The sequence below is a fragment of the Pagrus pagrus genome (assembly GCF_965226575.1).
Source record: "Pagrus pagrus genome assembly, chromosome: 19".
NCBI lineage: Eukaryota > Metazoa > Chordata > Actinopteri > Spariformes > Sparidae > Pagrus > Pagrus pagrus.
In genome coordinates this window covers 12,648,997-12,662,144 of record NC_140203.1, presented here as the reverse complement: position 1 = coordinate 12,662,144, position 13,148 = coordinate 12,648,997, and the positions used below count along the sequence as shown (strand labels likewise).

The 13,148-nt window shown below is 42.0% G+C and overlaps 1 protein-coding gene across 1 annotated transcript; it reads right to left on the bottom strand.

Moving 5' to 3' along the window:
- Nucleotides 1-55: 55 nt before the first annotated feature.
- On the bottom strand, nucleotides 56-13,114 carry nup155 (nucleoporin 155). Its single transcript, XM_084382369.1, has 34 exons — nucleotides 12,972-13,114; nucleotides 12,576-12,742; nucleotides 11,777-11,914; nucleotides 11,562-11,658; nucleotides 11,374-11,444; nucleotides 11,204-11,296; nucleotides 10,220-10,483; nucleotides 10,057-10,130; nucleotides 9,875-9,966; nucleotides 9,687-9,784; nucleotides 9,426-9,593; nucleotides 9,209-9,309; nucleotides 8,889-9,059; nucleotides 8,663-8,773; nucleotides 8,447-8,541; nucleotides 8,069-8,154; nucleotides 7,707-7,848; nucleotides 7,489-7,555; nucleotides 7,257-7,372; nucleotides 6,950-7,053; nucleotides 6,626-6,759; nucleotides 6,242-6,433; nucleotides 5,864-6,002; nucleotides 5,620-5,755; nucleotides 5,377-5,530; nucleotides 5,181-5,285; nucleotides 4,598-4,752; nucleotides 4,291-4,420; nucleotides 4,080-4,193; nucleotides 3,881-4,001; nucleotides 3,661-3,771; nucleotides 3,172-3,308; nucleotides 2,946-3,052; nucleotides 56-976 (listed from the first exon to the last, which is right to left on the bottom strand). The coding sequence occupies exons 2-34, from the start codon at nucleotides 12,715-12,717 to the stop codon at nucleotides 838-840; spliced, it is 4,104 nt and encodes a 1,367-aa protein (XP_084238495.1). The 5' UTR covers nucleotides 12,718-12,742; nucleotides 12,972-13,114; the 3' UTR covers nucleotides 56-837.
- Nucleotides 13,115-13,148: the final 34 nt, after the last annotated feature.

The following is a 13,148-nucleotide window of genomic DNA, read 5'->3' as shown; positions in this document are numbered from 1 at the left end:
GTTCAGAGGTAAAAACTAGTGTCTGTATAGTGTTTTCAAAACATGCTCAAACACAAAAGCGATGACAAGTTTTATTTCTTTATAAAAATGTTTTATGATTTTTTTCTCCTTCAGAGCAGGCTGAAGTTTTCAGCGCAGCGCTGTGAACTGCAGCATGTTAAAAAACTTGTTCTACATTCCAAACAAACACAAAAGCACTCAACTCATACACAACAAGCTCTGTTAAACTTATGAGACACGTAGACCAAATGCTCACTGTAAATAATACACAAGCAGAAAAAAAAAAAATGTTTAGGTGTGTATGACCTTTGGCAAAAGGAAAACTTTATGGCCAAGTTATGTACATAATTACAACATCCAACACTGAACTGTATGTTTGGAGGCAAATTTATGACAATCAAAATGATTCCCATGTGATCAAAAGGCTTTAGTCAGGTATGTTCACTAAGTGGATTCATAAAAAAATATCCAAAATCAATCGTCAATAAGTGCAATTTCAATATATGAAAACCGACCTGCAAATTCAGACTGATTTAATGTTTTTCTAAACACACTGTTATTTGCTCACAATGCAAATAACCAACAATGTCTTGCTTTCTAAAGTTGCGTTCAGCATAATGTTTAGACGTATAACAAAATGTATTAAATAAGTTATAAAACTTGTCTCTTCGGTCTCATCTTTATCAGAACAGCAAGAAGCTGAAACACATCAGACTGAAGAGAAAGAGGTGTGCTGATCATCTCATCTCACTTTTAATCAGCTGTTTCATTAAGGCCAGCAGTGTACGATCCAGAGGTCGCCTGTCCTTTGTCCTGCGAGGAACGTTCTTAGTAACGTCAGTGGAGCTTCTCAAGCTTCGCCTGCAGCGACTTGAAGTTGCCGATGGTTTGCTGAAGGGCCGAGTTTGGGCTCAGAGACTGCAGCTCCACCAGGTATCCGCAGATGTTGTCAAGACACACGTTAGTGAAACGGCGCCTGAAATGGAGGGAAAACAAGCTGTTAATCTGAGTTTACTGCAGGTTTATTTCAGGTTGTGACAGTTTCAGTAACACACTAGGAACCTTAATGAAGCTAATGAGGCTTCAGCAGTTCGATCAAATCAAGAGGGAATGAACTAAAGTTGGTCTTTTTAGTGCAAAAATCCCTCTTTGTATTTCCCAGATAGTGTTTACTGGCTGTGCTGTGATGGAGGGAGGGTAACACAAAAGGGGGAAATTTGTATTTCAAAGATATCCAGGGATGCATAAATGTTTGATCTTTTCCAGGAGATGCAATAACCAAATAATTGCCTGTTTTTCACAGCCAATACAGATAAGATAACCGAGCAGTTCACTTTTTTGTATTTAAGAGTCAATAACTGGTAGTTTATTCACACCAGAGGGTAAGACAAACTAAGGCCTAGTCCACACGAACACAGGTATTTAAAAATAAATGAATAAATAAAACAAATATCTGCCCAGATGAGCATTTTAGCATCGTTTCAGATATAATCTCCATTCACACAACACAACTGAAAATGCATAACTCATATCCTCCACTGGGCATGCACGTGCCGTTGTAAAAAGGAAGCAGATTGTGTACTCTGGTTGCTTAGCTACAGAAAATATACTGTACGAACGAGGCAGGGGAACATATAAATTGTAAGTGCTAACTTTTGTCTCTTTTTTCCAGTATTGTGTTATCGATCTAAGTTTGTGTATTTCTAAATATAACGTTCAACAACATAACTTCCATTCTGTCACTATACAAACTCAGACACTCATAACACTCTCCGAGATCATGCCACAAACACTGATGGCCTAAATGTTGCTGCCTGTGTCATCCTTTCCAAAAGTCTCAGTTTCTGGCTGTCCACACACAAAAATTGAAAATGGAGTTTCTGAATATCTTCAGCCTGACTGGAGCTTTCCAAAAGCTCAGTTTTCAGTGACCTAAAAAGCTATTTATGTGTGTATGACAGGCCAAAGCGCATAGAAAAAGCATTTGTTTTGAGAAATACCCGTGTACGTGTGGATGTACCGAGCAAAGCTCCAGTAAGATTTACGCTGTTGAAACTCGTAGACTTTTCCCCCTCCTCTCTGAACCCTTGCAGCACATGTAATGCAGAATGCAAACGTGATGTCTTTCTTTAAATGTACACTACTGTATCAAAGTGTAAGACTCTGGTCTTGTTAAGTCAGCGAAAGTAATTTGCCAAAAAATATAAATTTCCCACTATCCAACCAATAATTCAATATATATTGTACATGTTAAATAGTGGATATCCCACTAGATTTGGCTCAGAATGCTGAAGCCTCATTTTCAGATGTGTATTTTTTTTTTACACAGAATGTGGATGTCAGTATGACCAGCATGGACAGGAGGAACAATTACAGTCAGAGACCAATAAACCTTTCAACTGTTTTAAGACAAACTTCAATAAATGTGAAGTTATATCCCTTAAACCAAAACCCCTGCAATAAGTATTTTTGGTGCAAAGCTATCTGACCTTAGAGAGAAATCAGAGAAATTACAATGTCACAAACAATAAGCATCAAGCTTGGGCAAACACCAGCGGGCTTTTGGTGTTTTATATCAGTCTGTCTACAGTGTCTTTGACTGCCTGAGTGTATCTGCTGCTGGCAGCACAAAAGTGATTGACAGAAATGATGTGTTGCCTAGAAACAGCAAAAATGCCTCTTGTTGAATTTTGCTGCTCTCACTGGAGACACAGTTATTTCAATTCTTCTGTGTTATCAAAATAAAAATGTTTTAAAGCATTTCTCCTCCTGTTCAGACAGAGGAAGGTTACAACCACGGTTTAGAGCAGATGACAATAAAGTGAGCAAGTAGGAGGGGTTCTTGTCTCGTCGTCTATGATAGTGCATGCTGCCTCTAAAGCACAATCGACACTACAGCGCCCACCACAGGCCAGCAGCTGAACAGCTCCTCAGACGGTGCTTACCTGTCATAGGTTGGCACTCTGCTGGGATCATCCACGTATCCTGACAGCAGCACGTGGATACACTCCACCAAATGGAGAGGTTTCCTCAGCCGCTGCCAACAGGGATCCTACAGGCAAGAGAAAATTTAATCCTCAATACGCAAAAGCTACAGCTGATATATATAATCATGTATATTCATTTTAACAAAACTAAAGTGATGAATTGAACATGATCTTTTATCTGTACCCGTGTTTTGAAGAGTTGGTCATAGACCTCCAGAAGACGCGGCAACTGTACTCCGATCTCCTGCATGGTGGAGGTGACGAAGCCAACGTCCCAGTTCAGCCGACACACTTCCTGCTCTAGAAACTTCACAAGGAACTCTACAAGCACAGGATACATTGGCACTTGTTAGCACGGCAAACTCATCAATTTGTCAATTCAAATGGGTGTCAGACAAAATTGATTCTGTGCATGCATGCGATTTACAGAAAATAAATCATTGTCTCCACAGAGAGGACACGTTTGAACAGGCTGGCTGTAATCAGAGGATAATTAAACTACCACCTAGAGCACCAGGGTGACCCTGCAGACCTGTACCACTGAGACATGCTGACATAAATGATGCAAAGGGGAAGACTAATTACATTACTGTTCACAAAACAGTCAACAGCAAGCTGGAAAATTCTAAAAGAGGAAACGTGAACATAATGACACAGGGATAGGATTGCTTACCCAGAGGGAAATATCTTGGAGTTGCAGCATAAATCTTCCCCAGTGACACCAGTTTCAAACTGAGGGACCTCATCCTGTCCACTGGACTCATGGCCACACTGTCTCCCAGTTCTGCACAAGACAAAAACAATCACTGACACATCACATACAACATTTGAAGGGCTTTTTTTAAAAAAAGGTTCAAGGCTATATTTTTGCGAGGTGCTGACATGTCACTTGCCTTTCTCCATGATCTCCTGCCACAGTGAGTGCACCAGGATCGGGTCGGAGTGTCCCGCGCAGTGAATGATGGCCAGCTTGCACTCAGACAATTTGAAATGGTCAGCAAACTCCCCGTAGAGCTACAAGAGAGAACATTATTCGGAATGGAAATTCTCCATACACCCCAACTCTGATCATCAGTATTCTGCTCGTGTTACCTTGGTGATGTCCATGAGCTCCGAGTCCAACTGAGAGATGACATTTTTCACTGAGGGATGATGGGAGTACTGTCTGATCAGGGTCTCCTGAATCTGTACTTGGATGCGCACCAGCTAGGATGAGAACCAAAACACAAAAACAGAGTGGTTACAACGCTAAATTTCATTGGTTGATTGATTTCTTTTACTGTCATCGACACCGCATGCATACCTCCATCTTCTCTTCCAGCTCATGAAGGAACTCTCCATCAGAGGCCTGAGCTGAGATGCAGGAGGAACTCTTAGCAGACAGGATGGCACGAGCGATATACTCCAAACGCTGCTTCAATGAGATTTCAGTGCTGCATGATCAGAGGACGACAACACGGAATTTTGAACAATAAGAAAAGCTAACAATTACAAAGAGTCCCTATAGTGTATACACAGTAAATGTGTTTTCTCTGAAGAGTTTTTCTTCATGTTAAGTGATGATAGTCTACCAGAATGAACCCTTTTATCCAGTTTTTGTGTGTCCAAACCTGTGCATGTCAGCAAGACGCGCCAGTACATGAGCTGCCTTGCCAAAGTTACGGTTCTTCTCGTAGTAGCGCCACAACAGGTCCATATTGTGCACTTTACTCTGGTCCTGCTTGATCATATGCATCAGATGTTCTTCCAGGTAGGGAGAATTCACCTGGACAACAGAGGACAAATAAAAAGGAATATCCATCAGACTGATGGAATATAATCACACATGCTTATTTTGGATCAACAAAGGGCTATTAGGGATGACAAAATCAATACTACAAGTTTCCAGATAAAAAACGTGCACTTTGTTTCAACTTTTTTCATTTGCACGTTTTCCTTCTTTTGCCAACACTTACTCCAAACACCTGTGAAGTGTCTTAATTCATCAGAAAACACAACAAAGTTCGGTTGTATCATTCATATCTGGATGGAAATCAGTCTGATGTACTCTAATCTGGGTATTTTTCATTTAAATAGGAATAAAAAAGGAAACATAAATCCTGGATATACATTATTCACAAACAAAAACTGCATTAAGTTGCAAGTTTCAAGTACAAACAGGGGGAAAAAAACACAGATAAACAAACTCACTACCTCTAGCAGCTTGTCAGTCAGATCGGCCTGAATCAGCCAGTTGTACAGAGCGATGTGAAACAGCTCGTCCTGAGACCTCTGGGCCAGGCCGAGTATCTGCTCAAACTGCAAGAGAACAGTATCATTTCATTAATAATGCAGACCATGTTCTCTGCTGTGACAAGAAAAGAGACTTAACTGTGCCCTTCTTACTCACGTGAGCTGTAGCTTCTTCGTTACTGAGCATGTTAGGGTCGGAGGTCATGACAGGAGGCCCAGGCTGCTTGGGGACGCTGGGGGACTGAGGGGCTGCTTTGCTTTGGTTCACAAGCTCCTGCATGGTGTCTGTGATGCACTTGTAAGATGAAAGTCTGGAGAAGAGAGAGGAGGGGGAAAAATGTTGGTGACAAACAAAGCCAAAAATTGCGCAGATTCATGTGCTACTGGTCCGTTGTGTTACCTCTCCTGGAAGGCCTGCTGTCCCACTCTGTCGTCCTCAGGCTCTCCATTCTTGTAGAAGTGCGGCCCCAGTCTCTGTGGATCCTTCTTGTCTGCCGCTGTGAGGCACAACTCAAGGACTCCCTCGTAGAAACGCACTAAGTCAACAGCATTGGTATTAGTGCCAAAAAACAAATAACAACGTGATTTAACCTAATACAAGTACACAAATACAGAAAAAGGAGGAAAATCTTGTGTGTTCCTACCTTGCCTGTACTGGGAGCAGACCAACGGCAAGTCGGTGTGTTGGCTGATCTGCTGATAGAGCCGTAGAGACTCTCTCAGTGTTCTCTCTTTATCTACTTTATTCTGAATCTGCTTGGAGCTCTGCAGCAACTCATTAGCCTAAGTGGGACACAAAAGCAACAAATTCATTATTAGGACACATGAATCAATGTGGGTGAATCGATACCTTTTATGGGTCTGATGAGCCTGAAAATTATCCTGATGATTGCAAGAAATGGAGGCATCTAAGACACCAATAACACAAAAACTGCAGAATTATGTCATCGCAATAAAGGCTGACACATTTAACTAAATCTAGCACCTTAAAGTAACCCAGACACACCATCATGTTTGTGTACCTTGGAGCAAACGCTGTCATCACTGCTGTACAGCAGGGGACAGATGTCCCGCAGGTGATTGCTGACGGCATCCACGGAGGCATTATCTTTGATGTAGACATTAATGAGTGCTGTGATGAGCGCTCCAGACAGCTCCTTGCCCCGGATCACTACATCCTTAAAACTTGCTCCTTTCATCTGCTCTTGAAACTCCTACAAACACAGGAAAAAGCGGCAGAGTGAGCAACGAATGCACCGAGAACGGAGGGCTCAGATTGTACACCGGGTGTTTAGTTGAAAACAAAAAGGTTCTACATTCAGGAAGGCGTGTGGGTGAATGCTGCAGTGATGACGTATGGGCGTCTGCAGCTGTCCTACAGCAGAAGCGTTTGTGCACACATGTACCTTTGGCAGCTCAGACATAATGAGGCTGAACTGATGATCACAGAGAAGCTTCCAAAGGGCCAGAGTCTGATAGGAGCGATGCACTAACTGCTGGATGCCCTGCAGGGACACCTTCTCATAGACCTGAGCCTTTGCTGGATACACAAAGAGACAAGGGTTTCAGGAATTTGAAGGATTAAAGACTTCAGTGAAACATACAGTTAATCTCTTTTTTCACATCTACTCTGTTCATGTTGAATAAGATTTACAACATCATTGATATTTAAAATATTGATTCTCATGACAATATTCAGGAAAACGTGGACACCTGCACTCATAACTCACTGTGATATTTCCTCTGGAGCTCCTGCTGGACCTGCTGAGAGTTGGCACCGTCAGGACGCATAAATCCCAGCAGCCTTTGCTGCAAGTTGGCAGGGGAGGTAAAACTAACGGGGGAGCAGAACAGATGTTGTTCAGGAAGAATGTGGAACAAGAGTTTTTGCAGATCTGGATCCTGTTTTTGCACTTTCATGCAAGCAATACTGACATAAAATGAGAAAATACATTTATTCATATTTTTTCATTTGTAGCCAGTGAGAGCCTGATGAGTTCAATAGAAGAAATAAGCAAGCTGAGAAGGAGAACCTACCTTGCAGCACCTAGAGAGGATGGACTGAACTGAGAGTTTTTGTCAAGAAACTCCCGCAAACCGCTGAGCTCCAGAATTATTGACTCCAGATCAAACAAACCAACACTGCTTTCCAACTGTGGAGACAACAGATAACACTTGAGAGTTAACTAGGCACTGCTAGCATCATTCTAAAAACTTAAAATCACTATTTTACAGTCAAATAAATGCCTGTTAGAATTGTGATACTTACAATACTAACAGTTTGATTTCCTTTGCTCATGGTTTTCTCAACAGCAAGACTGCCATCCCAAATGTTTCTGTTAGAGCGAGGTCAGCAAGGAGCACGAGAGAATGACATGTTCAGGACGGACACATTAGCTTCCACACCTCTGACCAAAGACACATGTTGAGGCTCGCACCAAGAAAATTGATTCAATATGTGTCAATGCAACAAGTGAATTTATTTACCCAAGAATGCGAGCAAAGTAGACACAGATGCCGTTGTGTTTCCCTGAGAAAATCACTTCTGGGCCAGCTGACATGGGTGTGATGGGGACAGTTCCAGTTTGCATTGATGCAAAAGGTGTGGCCAAAGCTGGGGGCATGATGCCTGAGAGGAGAGAAACAAAAATTTAAAAAAGATGTACAGGTAAATTTTAGGATATTATTATCAAATGTGATGTTTGAATTGTTTTTTGTCTGTATATCCTATTCAGTCGATCAGTCAAATATTTGCAAACATTTAGATGTAACGTGTGCATGAGGCTATGCACAATGTCCCCGGAGCTTAAGCTGCAAAGTGTTTTCACGTTCAGTATTTAATTATTTACCTGGTGCTGGAGAGCTCATCACAGGTCCAACAGTGCTGGGAGAGTTCATGGCTGCGGGAAATCTCATCTGTGCCTCTCCTCCATATCTGATTATGACAAGGAATGGTAATTGGTAAATTACCGACTCCACAGAGCACTTTACAACACACACATTCATTCACTGATGGCAGAGGCCTACATGAAAGGGGCCGACCCGCTCATCAGGAGCAATCAAACAACAACCTTAGAGTTAGTGGTGCTACCACCTGGGCCAGAGCTGCCCCATAACAAAGAGCAACTGCTTTCAGTTTGTGTACAATGTGAGTAAGTGTAAGTATCTGTGTGTGTGTGTGTGTGTGTGTGTGTGTGTGTGTGTGTATAAACAATTTAATCTGTTACCTGAAGAAGGCTCTGGTGGCCCACTGTGAAACCTCTCTGTCACAAGCAGCACCAGAACAAGCCAGGATGAGTGCTGTGGCACAAGCCTGCTCCTCCTGTACAGAACAGATTAACAACTCAAATATATACTGTATATGTGTACATATGCTTTATTGTGGCATTAACAGGTTTAAGGGTATTATAAAATATGAAGACAGTGAATATCGTGCTGTGTACCCTGTGCAGCTTGAAGAAGCGTTCAACGTCTTCGCTTTCTCCTCCAGCGCAGCTCACCAACAGGTGACGGAGCTGGTCTACTGGACGCAATTTTTGGAAGATATGACTCCCCTACAGGACAGAAAGGAGTCTACTTAGTGCGCAAAATCAAATTAAAATTTTGTCACAATAAAAAATGACTGAGCACTAAGTATGTGACATAACGAGTCATAACAGAAGTTTTTACCTTTGCAGAGAGAAGGACAAACTTCTGAGGAGGGATATTGTGCTGCTGGACCACCACAGGTGAGTCAGTGATGGGGATCTGCTCCCTGTTCAGAGGACTACAAATCTTGATTGGCCTCTCTTCATTAAGAGCACATAGAGCCCAAGAGTGTCCATCTACATTAGACATCATCTGCAATAAAGTACAGAGAAAAGACAGGCACATTGTAGGGTTTCTATAAAACCAGTGTTTCCTATATAAACAAGCAGTAGTACAGAGGAGCAAGTAATGATGATACAACTAAGGTTTTCTATGAATTCATTATTTGTTTATGTACGAACCTGAGTCTCCATCAAGGGTTTCTTGAAGGGGAAGGAGTCATGGTTGATGCACCACAGAATATCGCTGTCCTCCGTCTCAGAAGCAGCCATTAACAGAACGCCTGCGAGATTTAAACAAAGATAAAGTGGCATTACAGGCAGATCTGGGCCTATACACCAGTGAGCTGAACATTGAGCACTAAAATGTGAAAAGAATAACATGAAAAAATAGTTTTACCTTTGCTGTGTAGTGCCTTATGGACCTTTGCAGGCTTCTGCAGGGTCGAAGATGCAGAAAACCCTGGTGGCAAACGGACATGGACCAAAGCTAGCAGGCTAGGTCGAACTGCTACCTGCTTCTGGTGCAGAGGGGCAAAAGGTGCGGTGCTGAAGTAGAGACGAACACCTGTGAAAAGAGAAGATATCAGTATAAACATTTTGCATTACATTATACACATATCCTATTTTTTCTGCTTATCTACTGTCCTTAAATCTTTACCTGCATGAGTAACAGCGAGTAGGTGACAGTCTGAGGACTCTGCTCTGTCAATCACAGAGATCTGGACAATCGGTTTGAAGACAGAACGATCAATTGTCCTGAAAAGAGAGGAGAGTTCTTACTTGCTATGAGGAAAATTACTGACAGAGGATGTGAAACAGTTTGAGGTTCAACAAACCCGGATATACCTGGCTATGTTTCCAGCAGCTGCAACAATAGAGCTCTGTGACATAGTTCCCACACGACTCATTCCCTGCCCATCAGCACCCAGGTCATACACCTAAAAAACAGACAAATTGTAAGTTATTTTAGCCAACAGATTTGATAGTTGTCAGCTGATCAGGAACATGAAATTCACTAAACGTCTTACCTGCAGGACACCTTTCTCAGAGCGTGTGAACAATGTGTTGCGGGAGTTGTCGATAGCAATCTGCACGATGGGGTCTGTGGAGACATGGGCAACCAAAGGTTAAAGTGGCGTTTAAATAGTTCATAAACGTCTTTCGCATGTAGAAATGTATCCTTCTCCTTACCGTCTTCAGAGAACGAGAACTGCAGCACAGAGGGGACGAGGAAGGACAGAGAGCTTTTGGAGTGGTTGATTTTTCTGCAGCGCTGGCTCAGCCACCCGGCCTCAGCCTGGTAAGCTATCTCATAGAGGCAGCCGTCCTTTCCTGCCATAAAGATGCGTCCCAGGTCTGTGGAGGTGATGGAGAGGATGTAGGTGTTGTCCGTGGGGATTGAGAAGAGGGGGTCTGGTAGCAGCTGCATCCCACCAGACATGCTGTCGTTCAACCCTATGACAAAGCGAGAGAAACACAAAGATGACCCAGATAAACTAAAACACATGAGGGCACTGATAATAGCACTGTAAAAAACAAGCCATAGCAAGAATGTGGGATATGACACCTCAATATCTCACTTTTCTATGCAAGTAACAGATCAGGTCTAAAGTGAAACACAGTTTCAATATGCCACTGTTTGGAAAAATCAGCCATACTTACTCTCCACATTTGCCTATCTTATGAATATCTGGCTCTTGTTTGTACATATTTGACTACATAAGTGGCAACATATTTAGATTATGCCTGAGAGCAGCCATGTCTTGCATGCCCCCTTGCAGCTTTAAAGCAGATTGGCATCTTTTACGGTACTGCAGAAAAATGTGATTATCTTACTACAGGACTCTACAGAGGATTCAGGATAAGAAGTTAAACTCTTAACACTAATATCTTAATTTCGAAACAGAGATTTTCCTCTCTGGCATCTAAATAATCATATAAGAGCTGCAGCGATTAATCGATTTGATATCAACTATTTTGATAATCAATTAAAAGAAATAATGATAATTGTCTGATTTCGGCTTCTTAAATATGAATATTTTCTCATTTCTTTACAAAACAAGATATCTGTATTAATTGACAGTAGTAATAATCACTAGTTACAGCTCTAAATCACAGGCTACAGGGAAACCACTAATGCCATGTCAACGTGGTAGAGTTGTAGGAAGGACTCACCAGCCTGGCTCTTGGGGAAGCTCAGCCCGAGAATCACTACATCCACAGAAGTGGCCAAAACTAAGAGGTAGTGAATGTGTGGCTGCAAAATCCCTGCGAAGAAAACACAAAACTCATTAAGATTGATCAAATAAAATAATCACGATTAATACAAGTTTAAGTTCACATACCTTGTTTTGGTTTTACAAGGCCAACTGCCAGAATGGTTTCAATAAGTCCATCAAAATAGGCCACATCTCCTCTGCAAAGAATACAGCAGAAACAAACAAATAACTTTCTTCATATCACTCCAGGTTTATCATCAATGGAAGTTCACAAAAAACAATCATAGTAATAAAGATAAGCTAAATGAACTTACCCATCTTCATAATTCCACATGAAGATGTCATTGTCAATAGTGAGCCACGCCCGAGAGATCTCAGGAAAAACTCCCATCATGCAGTTACATTGCATATCTGTAAAACGGTTAAGTTGAAACTGACATTTATCCCAAAAGCAATCAGCTAAACATTTTTGCTATATGTCAGACAGAAACCTCAGTGTCCTTCTTTTTCTGTATGACTGAAAGGATACGGCTGAACTGCTCCACCAGCTCAGGCGGCAGAGGGACTCGACGGACTGCACTGAGCTCCGGGAGGTTTGGCACACTAAGTAAACCCGGTCCCTGGAGGGGGTAGTCCATGTCCGACACTCCAGAGAGACATGGCATATCTATCAACACAATCAACAACAAGCCTGATTATGCAACATTCCCTGAACAAATTTCAAATCCTGATCATAATACATTTCTCTTGTACACAAACAAAGGAGAGGGATGGGTTGACAAAAAATGCAAATTAACTCCTGCGCACTGCCCAACTTGCAAAAACACACATTAACGATTTACCTCATGAAAGTCGAGAATCATCAAGTATTTGTTTTTGCAAGTTGGACATGTGCGAGAGTTTGCTGCAATTTATGTTCAAGAGGAAAACAGATTCTCACAGACATAAGAGATGCTGCATGACATGTGTAAAGAATAGATATCTCCTTTCTGTAAATAAATCTGGCTAGACTTTGGCTGTCCTACTTGCACAGTTACAGATTGTAGGATTGATATAATATCAGTGTCTTGTTATGAGCTGACATGGGGCATATAACTCTGAAGCTACTGTTTTGTATAATGACAAGGGAATGCACAAGCTTTGTCACTGTCAGTGTCTCATATCTCTAATATTTCTTGGATTGTGCTTATTTCTGAGTGTAAACAACCTTTAAAGCCAAAAACAGCAGTCAACACCTATTTACATTTACTTTCATCACGGCAGACTGAATGTAAACAGAAGCATTTGAGTTTGATCGCCACTGTCTGGTGTAGCCACACATGACTTACTGTGAGAGGGGACGCCGAGCAGCTCCGACAGGTCGGGAAAGCAGCGATCATCCTGCAGATGTCTGTCAATCAGCCGGGCTGAGTTTTCCAGCGCTTCAGCGAGTGCAGCGGCGGGGCTACTGGGTCCAGCGCTGGACGGCATGGCTGGGCTACCACCGGCAACTTATCTACACATGAGACGGTTAGCAAAGTTAGCCATACACAACAATGAGTGCAACTGCTAACACTTACAACAAGTTGAATGTTTCCAGTGCAGCTGATGTTAGCAAGCTCCAGTAAGTAAGAACGCCGGTTAGTTAGCTGACTGCTAGCATCAAACCCTTATTATGTAGCATGTAAGCTAAAAGCTAGCTTAGTTATCTAGCAAAGTGTTTCAAAGTGAACTCGTTGGTTTACCTGACTGAAAAGATTCCGCGTAGTGCTGAGTTATTTGTCTAAAAGGTTTTGTTCATCAGTTCTTCAGCAAAATTTAAACAAATACACCCTACACACATACAAGTATCAGCCCGCCAACCTCATGCACAGCGGCTGAGGTGAAAGGTTTTTTTCCGGTGATTCATCTTCTTCTTCGTC